Below are 21,640 nucleotides of genomic sequence, written 5' to 3' on the forward strand. Positions count from 1 at the left end.
TTAGAATAAAATATTTCTGTTGGAAGGGACCTACAACAATAATCTAGTCCAACTACCTCATCAATCCAGGGCTGACCAAGTTAAAGCATGTTATTAAGAGCACTGTCCAACAGGCTTGGGGCATTGACCACTGCTCTAGGAAGCCTGTTCCAGTGTTTGACCACCCTCTCAGTAAAAAAAAAAAAAAACAAAACAAAAAACCCACTTCCTTACGTCCTATCCAAACCTCTCCTGGTACAGCTTCGAACCATTCTCACACATCCTACCACTGGACACCAGGGAACAGAGATCACTTCCCCTCCTCAGGAAGCTATAGAGAGCAATGAGATCATCCCTCAGCCTTCTTTCCTCCAAAGGTGAAATATCTGCTTCCATTAGTTTATTGCATGGCTATTTTTGCAGGTCTAAGTAATCATTCTTCCTGCAACATTGCTTCAACAAGTCTGTCACGTGCTTAGAGATAGAATGGAAGATCATATCTCTTACTTTACAATCTCATACAAACTATTGTCCCAGTTTGCCACTTGGGAATCCCGAGGTTCTTAAAAATTAAAAAAAAATCGTGGACTTTAGTAGTTTTTGATATGATGAAAGCATTCCTCTTGCAAAGGAAGAGGAGAAGCCCTCTTGTGGAAGGTGGCTTCTAAAACATCCAATCCTAATACCACTTCACATGCAAAACTCAAGGAGGGCAAGACATAAAACAGCATAATCTCTAATTCTACCACCAAAGTTAATGACAATTTCTTCCCTGCCTAGGCAATAGCTTCCACCAACCCCATCTGCTAATGCTATTCTGGAATACTGTTTATGTTCTTCTGTACATAAGCTGAGCAAAAAAACTTGCATTTTCTATTAATTATTGTTTCCATGACAAATAAGAACATCAATTTAGGAAGCAAAGATCAGTCATTCAGGCAAGTTAACAGGCCTATAGAGAATTTACACACCTCAGGGTTTGGTTCTCAAATCTTCCTGCCACTTTCTGCTGGTTATTTGAACGTTTTACTTGGCAAGATGAAGCGTATCCTCTACTGTCCCTGCAGTTGCCTGCAGCAGTTTTCCCACACACATTCAAGTAATAGTAATACTCCTCTTTGTCATCTTTGGCTGTGTATGGTGTAACATAATCTGAATGAATTACAAAAAAAAAAGTGTTCTAAAACACAGCGGAACAGATGTAAAAAAAAAAAAAAAAGAAAGAAAAAAACAAACAAGTATCTATAGAGGACATTTTCCCTGTCTCCAAACATACAACTGGAAAACTAGTCATATTACAAAAGAAAAATAGTGAGCTTACCCGGAAGTAGAGTAAGTGGTCTTAAATCAATGGAGATATCATGTTGCTCATTAGTCAGAAGACAGTTCTTACTCTCCAGGTAATCCCTGTGACAGGCATACTCAGTAACCCACTCAATTTCATACCGACAATTTGTTTTAGCTGTGAGCTTGGGACCTGCACTCTGATACAGAAGTGAAGAGAATTTAAATTACAAGTACAGAGACTTACTGGAAATTAAATCTTTAAAGCAGCAGCATCGCATTTGTTTCAGGTTAGCAATGACTAACTTCACCTGTAAATTGCTTAACAGCTGCAAACATTGTCTCTGGCCTCTCAGAAATAGGAGCTGAGAAGAAAGTAAAACAGCTCTTACTAATGATGTGGCAAAGTAGAAGCCTAAACAAAGGTAGAGTACCAGGAACTAGCAGAAGGTTAGCAGCAGTAACAGTACATTAAAATGTACTTTTCCTTAACACGTTGGCAAAAGCAGAGATACGCGAGTCTGAATTTCTAAGCACAGCTTGGATTTTGTTTGTCTCAGAGGAGTCCACCAAGAGGGGAGTGGAGATCAAGCGTTCTCCAAAGGCAAAGCAGCCTCTTTGACACTGGTGTTTCAGTAACTTTGACTCCCTCAGTCCAAACCAATACTTGAAAGATGTCTGATAATTCTTTAGCCAACACCTTTGTCAGATGTCTTTCTGTAGTGACATATTTTTGCACCTCTGGGAAAAGGGGTAGTCTTGTTTTTCCTCACTTTGAACTGAGACATTTAGAAGCTCATCTTGTTTCATAAATCTGTATTTCTGCAACACATTAAAGCAACAGCCTTAAAGGCAAAAGTAACATCGGCAATAGTAATCATATTACGGATGTGTAGCTGTAGCAAGGTATTACGAAGTGACAGTAGAGAAAGGTCTATGGAATGTTTCTGCAGCGATGAGGATGATGCTGGTAAGGCATTGGAACAGGCACCATCCCTGGAGATGTTCAAAAAAGGGGTAGACGTGATGTTTCAAAAGATGGTCTAGTGTTTAGGGGCTGCAGGGGAGATGGTTGGACTTTACGATCTTGAAGGTCTTTTCCAACCTTGATGATTCTATGATTCTATGTACAGTACCTATCAGGCTCAGATGAGAGAAAAAACATTAAACCAAAAGTTAGCCAAATAAGAGTTCCTTGTTCCCCAAAATGCAACAAAAAGCATCAAGGTATGAAATGGCAGAGCATTAGCAATAGCCACTCTGGCCCAATTTAAGGAGTGCGAGTGGCTGAGATTACCTGGCATCACAACAAAGTGATCATACTGCACTGAAGCTACGCTAAAACCGTGTCCTGCAAAAACTGAGCTGCTGCAGATTTCACTTTGAGGTAATAAGAGTTCATGAGCCTGCTTAGTATTGCCACGCAATGACACTTGCTACCCAGATTTTCTCCCAGAGGAAGGCCAGATTAATAATGAAACAAGTTAGACAACAGTTATAAGCATGCCCAGCCTGACTGATGATGGAAGAGTGCTCATCAGCAAGCAGAGCTCTGAGCCAAGAATTAACACTAAACTGTGTCCTAGAGGACAGAGGAAAGCTTTGAAACCAGAAAAGGACAACCAAATTTACCCAAACAAGAACAAAAATACCCCTGAGAAAGTTTTATTTAAGTTATTGTCTATCTTTCACACTCTTCAAAAATGTATTTAGATTCCTACAATCTTCACAAGCTGCAAACCAGGAGGATCGCTGTTCCTTTCAGCCTTCAAAAAAATGAAAGATAATGCACACAAAAGTTAAAGACCAACTATTTCACACAAAACAGCTAAGTTACCTCTTCTCCCCTCTTTGATGGGCACACAAAAGTGATTGTCACTGCTGGGTTATGGCCTAGGCAAAAGTCTGGCTTTTCTTCATCACTGTATATTCTCTCATAACTCAATACCAGCCTAGAAACAGAAAACAGCAAACCAAAAATACAATTAAGACACTATGCACGGTACAGAAGAAGGCTATTTTTGAAAGAACATCTGCATCTTGCTAAATACCCAAGCAGGGTAGCCTTGCTCCTGAAAGATACTTTTATGGAGGTCTTAATTTCCTTAATCTTACAGTTAACCAAAATAATGACAAAGACAATTCCAGCAAAATTACTTAATACAGCATCCTCTTGTACCCCAGTTAAGACTATGCTCAATGCCTTGTAAGTCAAGTCATGAGGAAACTTGCTGATAGTCACAAGAACACTCTAACTTCTCTCAAACTGCTGAGCAGATGTGAAGAATACTTTTGGAAGTAATAACCACTTTCCTACCACATTCCTATGCTTTACCGCCTCTGTATGTATAATCTCTTTTAATTCTGGGGGCAGAATGGAAAGCACAACTAACTCATAGCAAATTAACAGGAACAAGGCAATTGGTACTGATCAGACAAGGCCAGAGAAGGAGAATGGAACATAGTAACTGTCTGACAGGGCAAGATAAATGGCAAGATGACTTGGGTAAAAACAAGGGAGACCAACAACTCCCAGCTAAGCATTACTTTGCTATACAGTCTAACAGGTAGAAGACAACAGCTGGCGGAGAGACGGCAGCCTGGCTTCAGGTCAGACACACCTCTGACTGGCTTCTCTGTTGCTTAGGACACAGATAAACAATCATCTTACTTTCTTCTCTGGCCACCCTAGTCTGATTCAGCACATAAAATGAATTTTCCTCAAGCAACTACTCTTCAATCCTATCAGGGAGAAGGTAAAGCCTTTTCACCAAGCACTTTTATAGAGTACTCGTTGCACTTTAACGTGAAAATGAGCTTGCGCTTCCTCAGATGTAAGCTTCTGCCATGGCACAGAACATCTCAGCCATGTGTTTCATGCTGGGGGAAGAGGACTAAGTTTCATTTGTAAACCAAAAAAGAAAATCCACAACCCTGTCACTGAATAATCCTGTAATCAACCTGCTTTATTCTGCTTGTTTTCTCCATCTTGCAGCTGAAATAAGAGGAGTACTGCAGAAGCCAGCAGGATACTCCTGATGCTACAGACAAGAAATGCACAGATGACTCGAAGCACAGAAAGATCAGCATGTTAAGTAAGTCCTCGAAGCCACATTGGGTAGTTTGTGTGGATTTTTGGTGTGGGTTTTGTTGTTGTTGTTGTTGTTGGGTTTTTTGGCTTTTTGTTTGTTTTGTTGTGTGTTTTTTTTTATTTATTTCAAGCTACACTTCCAGCACAAAAGGCAGGACACGGAACAGAGGCAGCATTAATAAAACAGTTTCTACTAGTCCCAGTTCTGCCACCACCACCATCACAAAAAATAAGCCTTGCATTGCTTATCTGTCGTCCACTTTTAAGGTACTTCTGGGCAGTAGAGTGAGCCAAAAACCCACAGAGATCCAAGTGCATTTACCCTATGTGCCCCCAGACAGTAGGCAGATACCGACAAATGTTACTCTTCTGCTCTCAAGCAGAGAGCAGCAATCCCCCCTCGCTTGTGAGTTTTGCAATTCTGCAAAGAGGAGTCTCCACAATTAATCAATTAATAAGAAAGTTTTGCCTATTATGGCAGTACAACAGGACACTTGAAAAACACTCTGCCCTGCCAGTATTGAAGAACTATTTTTTCTGCCATTTCTTCAAAATTAAAGTGGTTTTGACCACTTTAAAACAAAATTGATGTTAAGTTTTAGAAGGCTCATCTGCTAACAAGAAACCTTTTTCCAGCCCAGAAGATTGGGAAGCATTTGCAGAAGTATCACAGCAAAAATTACATACCTGTCTTTGTAATGAAGTTTCAGCTGTTTCTGTGGATGGCCAACATCATACGCACGACCTTCATGTATCAAGCAAGCAGCACTGCCAGCAGGGCAGTTTCTGGTCTCTCCACTTGAACTTCCTATTACAGAGTACAGAAAATAGAACTTAGGACGCAGCTTCTAAGCTATGCTCTACCTGAAATATCTTGTGACTTTTATCTGTGGGCTCACTTACCATTCATAGCTTTACCCTGTGCTAAAAATATGTTTAAAACAGGTTATCTTAAATTGTGAAACTGGCAAGACAAAACCTGAAGTGCTTGTTATACACAGGGGGAAGTTATTGCTGCCCTGCTTTTGGGCAGCAAATTAATCCTTTCTGCTGAAATAGTCGCAGCTAGTTTCCAGGTGCTAGTACAGCTGCTGGATGCCTGGGGCTTTGAGAACTTCTAGAAGTGTGCCAAGTATTTATTTTTTTCCACAACACCAACACGATACCAAATAATGGGTAACCCCTTCCCCCAGGGAAGGTTTTCTTCTCTCCTTTGTTACTTATAAACCAACTTACTCAAAACTGTCAGCAAAGTCCAAGACTAATGGAATTTTTAAAAGAACAGATCTGTCACTAAAAGTAGAATTATCAAACCTTCAACAGGGGCACAAAACACATTTAACTGCAGAGTAAAAACACAGTGGGAGTATACAGCTAGACTAGCTTTTTCACCAAGTTTTAAATAAGTGATTTTTCTGGTTTAATTCCTTACATTTATAGCTCCTAAAAGTCATGAAAGTGCTAGGTATGCAGCATTACTTACCCAAGCACCTAAACACTATTTCAGATGCATCTTGGGACACTCACTTGAAAACAAGCAACAGTTCGTGCTAGAGTTCAAAATAATAAATTCAGAGCATGTGAAGTCCTAGGAAACATCTTGATCCTATCTGGCAGTAAACAGAAGCTATAAGGCAAGCTGAGCTCTTCCACTCAGTTCAGTTTCAGTCAACTTTTCTAACAGTAGTTGCCCATCCAGAATAGATAGATCTCTGTCTCTGAACAGTTTGAGAGTTGGACAATATGACTTGGCTTCACAGAAAGCAGCTACCAAATCATCAAAAGTAGCTTGAAACAACAGGACAAGTCCTAAAATACTGATCTTTGGTCATAACACAACCTCAACAGAGGAACTGAAAAAGAACCCCACTACTAGAAAGTCTATACACCGACAGGTGACACAAACAAGTGTTCATACCTAAGTCCCTGCAGATGTTTATAAACAAGGAATCATCATCAGAATCATCTACCAAGTAGTGTCCTGAAACCTGGATGAGAGGATTCAAGTCGTGTTTCTTCAAATCTTCATCAAACACATAGCAAGGGACCTAGAAAAACAACAAAAAATGACATGCAATCCATGCTACCTAAGCGAGGACAAGTTATGAACATGCATGTATAAAGCCCAGTTAGTAAGTGGAAAAGGTTTTTACTTCTAGAAGCTCAAATACTTAAAGCCAAACTTAAAAGCTAGATATTCTGACTAAAGTGATGCATCCACCCAGAATTAGACCATTCTGCTCTAGCTTTTAGACCAGTTTTACTGTAAACAACCATCCAGACCACAAAAAAGGTTGAAGAGTTATTTAAAATTCTCAGCTTCACACAATTCCAACAGGTGCTTTATGTATCTATGAAAAGGTTAGGTCTATGGAGGTTGCTGGGATTTGTTTAGGGTGGGGGCAGATGGTTAGAGTAAAACTGCCAAACACGTGAAGAGTTACTTCTGTATGGATAGTACATAGTTTACCTCTTTCACAGGTTTAAACACATCTTTCTTGCAAGCCACAAAGGTCCTCCATTCAAAATAGTGCACACACTCTGTTGCTGTCACAAATTCAGGAGTACCCTATTTAAAGCAGAAAAAAATTATTATTTGAAAAACATACTTAGGTTTTATTTTATATCTGTAGACAGCAAGGAGCTCATTAAAGAGATTAAGAAAAACAGAATACAGCATGTCACAGAGCAAGGTCATATAGTTTCTTAGTGGCACTTGTCAATAGCAAGTTTGCTATTTAACAGCTTTGTTCATAAACTCAGGAAAATGCAGGGTGCCAAATCCTTCTCAGTCTGCACATGCACCGATTCTCAAACTAACACATGCCAGTCCTAATACGCAGCAATTGTACTACATCTTTTAGAAGTGCTCACTGATATTGTCAGAAGCATCAGTCACATCAAGTTACTAGAAAATAAAACACCAATACAAATGTGTATAAACAGACAAACAGCAAGGCAATGGGTGGCTTACTAGTTCCCTGTCTTTTATCCTACAAAGATGACTGATTAGCAATCTCTTCTGCTACACAGAAATACTACTTCTGATCTCAGCTGCTTATTTTTATAGGCTCATGTTACACATATTTGTATCTGTTTCAAGATGGGAGTTCTATCACAGTTCAGGACTGGATGGTCAACTGAATGTCTCTACTTTGAAAAAGACAACAGTCAAATTTTTTCCATTCTCTCTTCATTACCTCAGCTAGAAGCACTTTAGCATATTTAAACTGATTCCCTACCTATTTATCCCTACCATAAAAGTGTTGGAAACAAGTTGTTCCAGGCACTATTACAAAATCCTTTTACTAGGTCAGATGAAGAGCAGGTGCTAGAACTACACTAACTAGAAGAAGTTTAAAGATTGTAATGATCTGGTGTTACAGCTGGAGTTGAGCAATAATATTTAATTTAGAGTGATCTGCTGAAACAGAACAAGCATTTAAATCTCTGCTGCACTGGCTCTTTGAATTGGCTAGATTTCCAAGAGGGGGGTGTGCAACAGAATCACTGGTGCCAACAGTAGCACCAATAACTACTTGCCTCTGATACACAAATATGTAAACTGATCAGTCTGTGCAGAATACCAAGCAAGCTGTGGTATCAGTTAAGTGTGTGGTATCAGTTAACTCCAAAAGCATGTGGTGGTGAACTGCATAGACACACACGCTCCTAGGAAGTTTCTGGGGAACTCCATTCACACTTTCAGCAGATTCTCAAGAATAACTACTCCCTCAGAAGCCCAGCTGGACACGTAAGCACTGTTAGTTAAACTATGCACAGACAAAACCTAACGCTTACTGTTGTTAGCTGCAATGACCCATAAGAGAGGTCAGTCATTTTCTTCAGAGCTCTTCTACTAAACAGCCATTGTAGGTCCACAGCTTGGGCACAGCCAGCATTCAAACAACAGCACTCATTGTTACTGCACCTGGCACACTCTTGACTCATTCCTGCATATCATGCTATTAAAATACTACGGTGCAATCCCTGTAAAATCATGAAAGACCAAGTGCCTGTGATCAAACCTAAGCTGCAGATCTGCAATTATTTTTGTTTGGGACTGAATTTTTAAAGCCACAGTAGCTAATGACCTAAATTTGGTACTAAAACATAACTGGCTCTTCCTCAAGCTATGAAGCTTAGTAATTCGAACATCCACAAATACAGCAAGTCTCCTTAAAAAGCAAGTTAGAAGAACCTGACATTTCCATTGAAGAATGTGATTTAGACTTACGAGTGTTTTCCCACACAGGAAATTAAAGTTGCTTTGAACTTTGTGCTGGCTGCCTTGCAGCAAGCAGTTATGTGTAGTGTTGAGTTCCAGAAGTGTTCCAGAAAGATTTTGCAAGCCTACATCACCTAGAGATTTAAAAAAAAAAATAAAAAGGGAAAAAAGAAAACATGGGTTAACACAACACAGGAGCTTTGCGCAACCTCAGACAAGCTCTGATTTCAAGCACAAGACACACTAGTCCATCAGAAGACAGTCTTTGACCAGAGTACAACTGAAAACCCTCCTTTCACTTCTTGCAGTTTGGAGAACTAAATCGAAGCTAAGATAGTCTTTGAGATCTCCAATCACACCTCTACCTTCTCAAAGGTTTTTAGCGAACCCTTCAAACATTAAGAAGCCCAACAGCAGATGTCACTACAAACTAGCCACTGCCTTAGGATCAAGGTACTAACCAGAAAATAATTACCAGCTAGTTTCAAGTACCACAATTCACTCCTTCCTCCCACCAACTTCTGTCTATCAGCTTTTTAGCCTTTCAGCCATTCATACACATTAGCACAATGAGAGAGTCTTATCTTAGAATGGTTTAGGTTGGAAGGGACCAGTAAAGGTAATCTAGTCCAACATCCCTGCAATGAGCAGGGGCACCTCCCACTAGGCCAGGTTGCTCAAAGCCCCATCCAACCTGACCTTGAACACTTTCAGGGAGGGGGCATCTACCACCTCTCTAGGCAACCTGTTCCAATATAACACCACCCTCACAGTAAAGAATTTCTTCCTTATATTTAGTCTAAATCTATCCTCCTGTAAGTTCAAAATCATTACCAGAAGTAAGCAAACAGAGCAGCAAGAGGGTACAAGAACCTCAAAAATACAGTCGAGGCAATATGCTGCAGAAACACCATTCCAGGCACCCATATGCAAGGTTGTTACCAGCTGCCAGCGCTTCTCTTAGTGATGGACACTATTTAGCACCTTTCCAAAAAGTTCCCCAGCACTATTTTTTAATCCAGTCCTGCAAAAGAACTGGGAAGAGATCCATTTGTCACTGTTTTTGATGACCACTGGCTGCATTGACCTGTAGCACAGAGAAAGCTACTACAGCCACCAAGCTTGCAGATGAAGCTGAGACAGTGGCAGTCAGAACACTCAATACCCAATAATAACCCACAAAGCAACCCCTCAATAGCTCAGGGCTCCTCTACACATGTACATATGCTTATACTAGCTCATACCTAAGCAGCCATTCACAGCACTCCCTGTACAATCCGGGTGCCAAGAATCACAGACCATTCAATAACCATGCATCTTCTCCAGACATGAGTGGGAACATGCCAGCCCAGAAGAACAGTGCAAACTAGACTTGTACATGCGTGCGTGTGCACAGGCTGAGAACCGGCAACTGTGGAACATGTTACTGCCACTGTGGTTCTATGCCACATTCCAGGGACCTGGAAGTTGTGATTCATGCCTTTTGTATTTCCTAGCACTTTTGTTACCAAAAAAATATCTTCAGGTTTTAAGGTTTCCAGCACTGGTGCTGACAAAGGTACCATGCTGTCCTTTTAAGAGCAAGATTTCCACTTATATTTGCTCAGAAGATGCTGGCAAAGCACCCTCTTTTCTTCTCTAGATTAGAAGAAGGAAGCCAACACAACTTTCTAGTCAAAAAAGCTGTGTATAGTAATATGCACATATGATTAAAAACTCTCTGGTTATACATGTACAGTTTTATGCCCCAACTTAGAGAACTTACAGCAGCACTGTCTGAGGATTTGCCTTAATGCTCTGTAAGCATTAGTTTTCTCTCAATCCTCAGAACACACTACACTGCTCTTAAGGCCATGTGAGCCGACTTCAATTTCCTCATGTAAAGCGATATTCAATAAAAATCTAGTTAAGCTAGTACAACCTGTTTACGACAGGTCAATATGCATTCTCTCCTCACCCCTGCACACTTAAAACTAGTTTGGGAACTTGCTAAAGAAACTCTTCAGTGGCACATGACTCCTCACATTCCTGCTCACAGAGCAAGCAGTCTCATGAACCATCCCACCATCAGCTTCCTGTGAGCTTCCTTCCAGAGCACCAGTTCTGCAACTACCTTTTCCGTAATATCAATCTATCTCTTCAATGATCACTCGTGTTTCTTCATGATTTTGTAGATCCATTCCTTCCACAAAGTAACACACCAAAATCAGCTAGGACAGCTCACAAAAATTATCACCCGATGCTCCATATATGTATCTTTAGTTGTGTCAGTATCAAAGGTATTGTCCATCACATCTTTTACTGAGTCACTCCATCTGTTCAGTTTTTTGGAAGGAGAAAGATAATCACAGAAGACATCCAATCAGTTGCCCAAAAGACAAGGACATTTAGATGGCAGCTACAATTTCATGTCTAGTCCTTCTACTGCAGCTGGACAAAATTCATGCTTCACCACTCAGCTTAACAGTTACAGTAATATTTACATTTTTCATTTTAGCAGTAGTTCAGCTAAATGGTACAGAAGTCACTAGATGTCACACTAAGTAAGTACCATGTCACTACCATTCTCACCAACGTTCAAATAAGCATTTACCTACACCTTGAAATCTTCTAAGGCCAATCAGTGAAGCTGAAGAGCTTTTTCTAGAAGTATTTGGGGTCTCCAGCACCAACACTGGTAAATCACACTGACATACAGTTCATATTAGCCATAAGGCTTCCCTTGGATACAGACTGACCACTGTCACATATGGCCTTACCCCCTTATCACAGCTGGGATCAACAAACATAACCAGCTCTATAGCTGTTACTTCTTGCATAGCTGATATTTAAGAGCAAAAACTATTGTTTGCAGTGAAAGCTTCTTTTTGAAAGAATGAAGATATCTTACAACTTTGCAAAGTTTATCAGCTGGCAAATTGCCCCTCTCCACCCAAATCAAAGCCACTGAGCTTCCGCATACAAGTAACCTCTTATCAGCTGGATTGCTTGAAGACAGGTATATGGCTTAACTTCCAGGTAACTGGCATCCACACTGGGAGTCTACCCCTGCCTAGACATGGATTAGAAAGATTACTCTTTCCTCATTAAGCGTGATTTTTTTTTTCTTTTTACCTTTTTTTTTTTTTGACAAAAAAAGAGGCTTGACAATCCACTAGCACGATCTCAACTCAGTTACATGCGGAAGCTCCAATGCAATTAGAGGCAGTACTGTGACTTACTACAAACAAGAACAAAACTTAATTTGACCAATAAAACTAAGCAAAATTTAACGTCTATGTTAACTGCATTGCCTTGAATTCTTAATTTATTGCAGGGTGGTTAAAATAATATCTTGTTTGAACAGGATTTGTGGCTCAACCCTCAAGAGTCAGTTCAAACAAACCCTGCAAGATCAATTACGATTGTTGCCAAATCCTCTTCCACCCAGTTGCAGTCAGGCAGACACTTAAGGTTTGCACACAGTGGAATATTTGATACTGTTCATGGTCATTACCCAGCTCTCTTCTTCCTTCCTCTTTCCAGAAGAAGTGTGGAACAAAACCTACAAAAGCCCCTAGGTCTCATATTTCCCTGGGGAAACCAGGCTTTCTCAATTTGCCACATTCCAGGCCTACTCAAAATAGCACATTAAAACAGATACCCAGATGATGCTTCCTTTTGTAATCCAAGCAGATGATGCTACTACATACAACTGCAGTTTGAACTCCAATGGATCTAACCACTCATCCCAGAAAACTCTGGAGCTTGGATATACTTCATTACATAAAAATCACGCAGCCATGAAATGAGATTCCTTTTGTTTATACACCAATTGATTTTATAAGCCTGGGTAGCGACACTAGTAGTTTGTTTGAAAAGCACTGAATGATCAGAACCTGAAGCCAAAGTATCTCTGTAGATAGGGGTGGGGAGAGTGAAGGCTAACTAGCTGCCATACATCTACATGCAGGCAAGAATCATAATCCTCCTCACAATCTTCCAGCAGTTCAAGCTCAAATGCTTTTACTGAAGATTCATAATTCTCATAAGAGCTGTCTGTCAGTGGAAATCAAGATTTGCAAGCGTGCTGGATTCAGACTTCAGATCTGCAGGACTAAGGCAGTATGAAGAGATACTACTCTTCAGAAAGCCACTGCTTTATTCTGTTTGAAATAATTACCAACAATCAGAAAACCTCTTCATCAGTATTCATGTGTTACTGTTTCATTAGCTGAAGCACAGAAACAACCTTGAAAGTGACAAGCATTCATGAAAATAAGCACAAAAATACTGTTCAGAGCACAAGCTGCTTCTGATTGATGAAACAATGTGCAAGCATGTGTATAGAAATACGCCGGTTTCATATTTAGATCAGCATGCAGAAATTCGCCACTTCTCAGAATACCCAGGACATCTGTGAACCACTGAAGCAGACACTGGATTTGACCAGTGCAATTGAAAAGAGACGACTGCATGTAATTGACTTCCTTTCTGTGTGTAACAACTTAGAGACAATGGCCTGGGAGCTCAGCAGTACTCCAAGATTACAGAGGGTAACCTGACTCTAAAAAAAATTACCTGATGTAACATCAGGCTTGGTTGTGATAGTGTGGAGTGATAACTCAAGCTTTATCCTGTGTTCAGCATCAAGCTTCAAACAAGGCTGTGCTCAGTGCACGCAGATAATATGCACTTAACTCTACATGAGATAGCCTTGCAAAGCTTCACACTAGAGTACAGTTACCCAGACCAGAAGATAAGTTTCACTGTCCTGTGATGATTTGCAATCAGACCACATTTTCCCAAACCTCCCCAGGATCTACAACAGAATAGTTTTACACTGTTTGAGAAGAAAAAAAAAAAATCTTTGCTAACTTGTCAAAGTTTGCAATAGTTATAAGACCATCCACTAATATGACTCTGAATTACTTATAGGAATGACACCTGTTTACTTACCTACAGATATATAGGTCATCTGATTTACATCATGTGCACAGACTGCACTTGATCTTCCACACTCTTCAACACCATCACAGAAGTTTATTTTATAAAACACACGTTTGTCTGCATCAATTGCTTCCCATGTGTAACTGAAAAGAAAAAACAAAACCCTGTCAGTTGGTATTCATATTGTCTGCACTGCCATCCTCTTGACACTAGTCCCTTAAATAACAGTTATAAAGCTAAGAGCACCACCAACTCGAGTTTCGTATTTGTGTTCTATACCTGTAAATAACAGAAGTAATTACTACTGTGTTAGGGCCAAGAACAATACAGATTTATCACTTAGGTAACATATATCAGGTCCATTTTCCCCTCAAATCTCTGTGAAAACCACTCTGACTAGGTGTATCATAGGTGATTAAGCTTTTTCATTGAAAGCCTGGTAAAAGTCTCAACTGTATTTGGAAGGCTACACACTACCGCACTTTATCAATACCCAAGAGAAGTGGCAGAAGTGCCTGACAGAGGCAGAGCCACCTACCTTCAGGGTCAAAACTGGGGCCGAGACTCCCGCAGCTTTCAAACTGGAAGACGCTAATAATGCTTAGTAGGGCCTAGATGCACCTTTATGCATTTATTATATAAACCAGTGTTGAAAGGACAGTTTCTGAAGGGTGATGTCAGAAGCTGGAAAGCAAGCAGAGCTATCCACAAGACTCAGTGAAAGATCTCACTAACTAGCTACAGCCATATCAGAAAGTCAGTTGTCTAAAAACCGAAAGTAACATGAAGATCTAGTGAAATACAATGGGGAATAAATCAGAGGAACAGAAGGAAAAAAAACAACAACAATGTAATGTAGCATAGTTCAGAGGTAGAGCAAGGTCTCATTTCCCTCACAGCTAGTGCTAAGACTGCAATGACATGTGGTCAGCCACGTGACACAGCACTACCCAGTTTCAAGGCAGGTCTAGGTCAGCTAATTTGGAGTCAGGAGCTTGTCAGACAGCCTGGCTCACTAGCACAGTGCTGTGGCCAAGCTCCATTAAAAAAGCACCACTCAGTAACACTTGCCATCAGCTTAGCTCAGCTTTACCTCTTCAGAGGCTGGCAGCAGCCTGCATCCTCTGGATGGTATTGATTTTTGCAACAGAAGAGATTCCCCCAGCTTCCCTGCTATCTCAAATGGACAATTCAGTACAATTTAATATAGAGTCATTACATCAGAAAGCCAAGGACAGCACAGTGAATTATTAGGTATTCTCATTATTTACAATTCACAGATGACTTAATTCATCTATGTGACCCATGGAAGCATTTGTCTCAATCTATAGATAAGCACCAAATCCAGAGAAGGAGATCAACTCCCCCTATCAGCTATCAATACATTAGAAGTTGAGCAGAAGCTTCACCTATAAGGTTTGTTTGGCTTAATCTCTAGCTTGCAGGTGTTGCAGCACTTGACATTATCATACCCCAGATTCCCCCAGCAGGAAAACCCATTCTTGTCCCACTCTGAAGCCCAGTCCTTTGATGAGAACAGGCAACAGCAGTTCAGCAGCTTTACTCTAGATTTTTAATTCTCCAATAACTCCTCTCAAATCCAGTGCATCACACCTCTCAAAGACCCATCCGTGAGTCACCATATCATTTTCCATTTAATTACTGACTACAAAGTCCTTGGCTTACCCTGTACTACAGCAGCCATATTAATCTCAGCCTGTCAATGGCTGGAACAAGTAGGGACAACTACAAGAGAGTTCTTCTGCAAACTGAAAAAAAGAATCTATATATCCTAATTATATTGGGATATAAGAGCTCAAGTATAATAACATAAGGCTCAATAAATAACTTACTAGTTACTGAGTCATACCCAAAATACAAATAAAATTACTTTTTAATCACATTCAAGAACTGCGTCTCAATCCTAGACAAATACTTGATATTATTCTTCAGCAGGAAGAGTTGACAATTTACAATCATACTGGTTAGTTCTCTGAGCTAGTTTCTTGCATTTCTCAAGTGTATAAAGACAATCCTGATGCAGGATTATTAGAATGAAGCTACAGTACAGAATTACCAAAAATTCAGCAATAGAAGAAAGTTTGACAACACAGGCAAAAAGAGTTAGAACTTGACTCTACCTCCAAGGGCTCTGAAAACAGCAAGAGATTAAGACGAAAACAGCTTTTACCTTCAGGAGAAAATGCAAATCAAAATACAATTTCTTCACAATGAAGTCCCAGAAAGTTAGCATTTCACTGAAAAATTCTCAAGGGCTCTGGCAGACTTTTTTGACTGATTTTGGAAGATGACAAAAAGGCAACTCTGATCAATCTAGAGTGTTCTTCAGTGTAGGCCTTTTGGTCTTGGTTTTTGTTGGCTTGTAGGGTTTTTTTAGAGAACTTGCAAGTTAAAATTTGTTTGTGAACTGAACCAGAAATTAAGTCCTTCATACAACAGAATTATCACTCTACAAGAGACTAAGGGCTTTGCTTTCCCAGTTCCACATTATGAAACAGAGGAAATTAACATCTTCAAGTCAGTTCACCCACATGCCAGAAGCAACAGAGAAACAAGATGAGCAGCTTAGAGAGCAGAAGCAAAGCAATCACTCAAGCCAACCCTCTGTCCTTTAACAGGCCCCTGGAAAGGGAAGGCTGAACAGTCCTTCCAAGCAGTTCACATAAAGGAAATAAGAAATCCCACATTTAAATGTTACAAACCACACCTTGAGTGTCACACAAAAATGAAAATGCAGTTTCAGAAGAATATTACTTTAAAGGAAGTTCAGTGGTGGACTATTTTTTTTTTTTTTTATAAATAGGTGGGAGAAGCAGGGCAGGACTTATCCATGTGGAGTAACAGCAGGCTGGATGTAGCCTAAGCAGCTGTTCTCATCAGAGAGATGCAAAATACATTTGCAGCAAAAGCAAGAAATCTTTCTCTCACAAGTAAAAATCTGGCTTTAAGTGAGTGCCTGGGAGTAGTTTCAAGTTGCACGTACTCTGCTTTCCAATAAGATACAAGCTGACCTCTCCACTGCATCCCATAATGGAAACAATCTGTTGGCAATATCATCACCCATTCTGACCACAGCTGAGCCACACAGACTGGCCTACCTCCAGCTGCTCAGCACCACCTCCACCAGCAGCCATGCTCTCATGTAATCACACCCTTACCAGGGCCAGCCGAAATTACCTTGTTTGAAAGGCCTAAACTATCTCAGAGTCAATGCAGTTGAGCTAGTTTAGTAAGCTGTTACACCAACAGCCTTGGTCATTGGGTGAGGTGCGATGTACCCTCATCCACAGGGTTCAATACAGCTGCTACCTCACAGTTGACACCATCCAAGCAGCCATTTCAGGTGCAGCTCAAGATCCATGCTCAAACATGGCATCTGCCATAATTAAAACTGTCAAGCTTATTTTTGCTGAAATCACAACATGACACCTGTTTCCAGAAAAAACACAACTGTGGACTACCCCACAGTTAGAGGCCTGAAACATCCACCCACATCAACCCCCAGGGGCAGGCTCTCCTTCTCTCTCCTCCTCCCCTGCATGCTGCTCACCCAAAAGCCTTTCAGAAGCTGGGCCCAGGGACTGCCCTCTCTCAAAATTAACTCAGCAAAAACAACAGGTGCTTGTGCACGCGTGTGGAGAAGGGATGAAGCCTGGCCAGTTCCTGGTCTGGCTCTCAGTGGCTTCTGGCTGTGCACCAGCAGGCAGGGAGGGAGGATCCCATGCTGGAGGCAGCACCAACCCAGGCTACTTGTCGAAAGCAGTTGTGCAAGGTCCAAACAAGTTACTGGGTAAAACCTTGCCTGCAGGTGAGCCTTTCCAGCTAGCTTTGTTTTTAAGAAACTCAAGTGACAGCATGAAAAAGAAAATGTAACTACTCTTCAGCAAGTTCTAAGACCAAAAGAGAGCTTCGCATTTTTTTGACACAGCAAAGAAGCAACTCATGGAAAAAATAACACAAGAGGGAAAAGCAAGCCTAGTTTACTTTGCAAAGCAGCAGCTCAAGCACAGAAGTCAGACAAGGTGCAGATGGCTAACGGCTGTCACAGCACATGTCCCCACTCCAGAACCACTTTGAAGTCTGAGCACCAGTGAACAACTTCAAACACAACAGAGCACCAGAAAGACTACTACTACCATTCCAATAACCATGTTTGAGTTTCTGGTTCTCAACTCTTACACAGGAGATGACTGCTAGGAAGTAGAGTACACCCTGCTCCAAACAGCTGTATAGAGTAGTTGCAAAGAAACCTATGTTTGCACTCTGGGGAACACACTGAAATCGCTCATTTTGCTCCAGGGTTGTTACACAGACAATGTGACAGAGACAAGGCAACCTGCAACCACAGAGTTGGAACATTGATCTGTATGTGATTATGCACGACACAATTAGGTGCCCAGCAGCTCCACAGCTATCAGAACACTGCAGGTACTAAACAAATATCTGAAGCTCTCTATGAACAGGTTCAACCAGCATGGTAAGAGGTAGAAAAGCTCAGGAACCATTTCCAGGATGACCACTTGAAACTTGAAACTAGCTTGAAGCTAGCAGCTCAGATCCACTACTTGCCAGAGAAATCCCTATTAGATGCAGCTAACATTTTAGCACAAATAAGTGTGGTAAAGAAACTCCTCTGTTAAAGCAAGTTCTCCTTACAGAAAATAGTTTGAATGGCACAAGGCACCAAGGCATGGCTATGCTTCAAGCGCTTTTTAATCCACCCCTGCTCATGCTTGGCTCTGCTCTAGCTTATCTGTCACTTTTTCCAACCATGATGCACACTGCATGACTTCAGGCAAGTTATCTTGCATATGCATCATGCGTAATAGCCTTACAGTTACAACACAAGATATTCAGCTTTCTCCATCCAAAAGACATTTGTTCTTCTATGCTACACTCTGAATCACACCTACTACACCATTTTACCAAACATTTAAGAAAAGGTAGCAATTTGAAGTTCAAGCACACAAGAGCTGTAGAAAGCTTGTGTTACGAGGAATCACATTCAAAGCAACATAATGGTCACATCCCAGGCCCATGAAGCAGCCAGGCACATATGCAAGTAAGTTCAGGAATGAGTTATTTGTCACATCGCCCACTTAAATATGTTAAAGCACACTTAAATATGTTAAAGTTCACCTAAAGGTCACCTCTCTGTACTCAGCACACACTTCTTCACCGAGGCTAAGCTGAACGCTAAACCCAGGGTTTCCAGCAGCACACAAGAGCACAGCTGTGGTTTCATGACAGCGTTTGAATAAACAGAACTGTACACACAGTCAACTGTATGAGTTGTGTTGTTAAAAACTACAACATTACATGTAGACTTAACTTTAAACCCCAAAATTGGAAAGTCTGCGTAACAGCAATCCTGTCATGTACAGCAGTTTAAGAAGTTTTCCTTCCACTCACAAGCCTAAAAGTTACAGAAGTTATGCAACAATTCCTGTCCTTGCACAGGAGACACAAACATTACCTGTCATCAAATTATCTCTCATCCAGGCTATCAGGCAAAACACCACACAGAAGAGACAGTTTGTATTTGCTGCTCTACCATCACACATGAAACATTTCCTTCCACTCTAAAAAAAAAGGCAGGAAAGTTTTACAGTAACTTCCCCATTGTTAAATGAAAGGCGAATCCAAACTGTCAAGCTTTCTTTTTTTAAAAAAAAGTAGATGGATTTAAAGAACCATTCACAAAATTAACTAATGTGTTTCTCCTGTGCTGTCACATGAAAGATGTAAGGAGGAAGGAAAAGAAGGAAAAACAGGAGAAGAGACCAAACTGGCTAGTAACTTCCTACCTGCCACCAGTTCCCTGTATTCTTTCCCAGGTGCTTGTACTGCAGCAAACATGGAGACACCTCTCCAGAGACACAGAAGATAAAAAAAAGAATTCCAACTGCAAGTCACACAACCACACATTCAGCTGTCAGAGCACACAAGAACAACGGAGAAAGCATTACAAAACCAGTCACTACAAGCCACTGCATTTGACAGAATTTCAGAGAATTAAAGCTTTTCCTCTTTCCCCAGGCTGTCCAAACAGGCCATCAGTAAGGCTACAAACAGGCAACAGGCAACAAAAACCACTAATTCAAGTATAAGTAGCCTCACAGTTCTCACACAGTTTTCTCACCTTTCCTTCTCCCTGCAGGACAGCTTTCCTAGCCTGGGTATCACTCTACTTGTATTTAAAGGAGAGTCAGTGATCTACTCCCCAGCATTTTCCTCGCTTGCCCACCTTTTGACAATCACACCCCAGACCCAAGCTGCTGTAGCTTCACCAGCCCTATTATGCCACATAAAGTCAGGATGTTGTTTTCTTAACAGCTGTAAAACAAATCAAAACCTTGACTAAGGCACTGCAAAAATAGGTTGGGCAGGCACTTGCCCTTCTCACCCATACGGCATCTTCTGGCAGACACATCAGCCAGTAATGTGTTTGTGACACCAAACTGTGTTGTCCCTCACTTGGTAGCCTTTCTGCAGATGACATTTTACCACCCATCTTCATGCAGTCTTCCCACTTGTCAGACTGACAGTTCTTGGGTTTTTTTTTTTTCCTTTACCCAATCTACTACATTACTTGGCCTAAGCCCTTCAGAGCAGTTTTTCCCACCGTGGTACAGCAGCAAGCACATGTTGCTGAAGCAGTCCATCTTAAAAGGAAAGCTGCCAATTATGCTATCTAGTCCGTTTATTTTTTACTTGCCAGGAACAAAATGAAACTAACTTAAATAATCTGCATCCAAGACCAGACTGCATGTCTCACAATGGCACTCCCAAATATTCCTCTAGTCACAGACATGCAATAAAACCAAGACATTAATAGGACTTAATGCTATTCTCAAAACAGGAACTGCTTGAGAATCAAGTCATTTAGGGTAGGGTCTTTTTTAAAACATCATTAGAGTCAGGAGTTAAATTCCCTCCAGAAGCCACACAACCGTTTCTCATTTCTATCCCAATTCTATCATTAGGAGGGTCACCTGACAAAACCATTTTTGGCCACCCTCATGGGTTTAATCTTGCAAGCAAGCCTACTTTTTCCCTTTTTCACCATTTAACAGTATCATACAACAGATTCCACGAGGAGGAGAGCCCGTTCCCTCCAGTGACCCAACTTCCTACCCTCAGTGCTACACTCAGGTACACCGGTGCTGCCCAGTGCTGCTGGCTGAGACCACGTTACAGGCACCTGTAAGTGCCACAGCATATTCTGGCTAAATAATGAAGACACGGAAACGGGCAAGATGCTGCTGCCAGACTAAACTCATGGCGGAATTCAGGGTAGCAACACGCCAAAACATGACGGGCTGTCATTTCCACACTGCAGCTCTCACTTCTCAAAGCTTTCCTAAGTCCCCCGTAAGCAACAACAGAATCTGGCAGTATCTTTAATCAAAAGAAGACTACCGAGTGACACTCAAGCCACCGCGGGTTTTTTCGCGCTGGAAGGGACACGCTGGCACAGACCGGCAGCCCTGCGGCAGGGCAGGGCTCCCCGCCTCCGCCCGCACCACGCGGGGCCAGGCCCGCCCCAGCCCCCGCCGCCCTCGGGCCCCGCGCGGGGGAGGCTCAGGCAGCTCCGCCGCCCTCCCGGCACCGCGCACCGAGCCTGTCCCGCGCCGAGGCGCACCCGCCCGCAGCCGCGCTTCCCGGCCGCACCGGGACGTCCCTGTCCCGCCGAGCCCCGCGCGGACTCCCCGCGCTTCCCGCCCTTCCACGCGCGTCCCGCGAAGGCAGAAGCGAGCGCGGGCACCGGGAGAGCCCCCTCCCTGCACCCCGCCCTTCCCGCCGGGAAGGAAGGCCCCCTCCAGCCGCCGCGCGTCCCGTCCCGTCCCGTCGCGTCGCGCTGCGTTCCAGCCCGCCGGGCCGGCCGCCCCCCGCTGCCCACCTGCACAGGTCCCGGTAGGCGCCGCCGAGGGCCGCGGCCCCGCCGCCCCGCCCCGCCGCGGGGCGCAGCGCCAGCGCCAGCACCAGCACCAGCAGCACCGGCAGCACCGGCAGGAGCGGCGCGAGGCCGCGGGGCCGGGGGGCGCGCGCCGCCGCCAGGGCCATGGGCGCGGGCCGGGCCGGGACGTCAGGCGGCGCCGGCGACC

The 21,640-nt window shown here is 42.3% G+C and overlaps 1 protein-coding gene across 2 annotated transcripts in view; it reads right to left on the reverse strand.

The window, feature by feature from the left end:
• The window catches only part of IGF2R (insulin like growth factor 2 receptor), a 57,911-nt gene extending 36,271 nt beyond the window's left edge, over positions 1–21,640 (reverse strand). The window contains exons 1-9 of one of the 2 annotated variants that reach the window (XM_051613344.1): positions 21,436–21,640; positions 13,521–13,654; positions 8,592–8,716; positions 6,825–6,923; positions 6,273–6,402; positions 5,042–5,162; positions 3,101–3,215; positions 1,301–1,463; positions 951–1,131 (exon numbers count right to left, since the gene is read on the reverse strand). In XM_051613344.1, the coding sequence (XP_051469304.1) occupies positions 951–1,131; positions 1,301–1,463; positions 3,101–3,215; positions 5,042–5,162; positions 6,273–6,402; positions 6,825–6,923; positions 8,592–8,716; positions 13,521–13,654; positions 21,436–21,599 (1,232 nt within the window). In that variant the 5' untranslated portion in view covers positions 21,600–21,640. Of the gene's footprint in view, positions 1–950; positions 1,132–1,300; positions 1,464–3,100; positions 3,216–5,041; positions 5,163–6,272; positions 6,403–6,824; positions 6,924–8,591; positions 8,717–13,520; positions 13,655–19,674; positions 19,863–21,435 lie in introns of those variants that run through there. The other variant, XM_051613345.1, reaches the window with a different exon arrangement.

Source organism: Apus apus, chromosome 3 (assembly GCF_020740795.1).
Source record: "Apus apus isolate bApuApu2 chromosome 3, bApuApu2.pri.cur, whole genome shotgun sequence".
Taxonomy (NCBI): Eukaryota; Metazoa; Chordata; class Aves; order Apodiformes; family Apodidae; genus Apus; species Apus apus.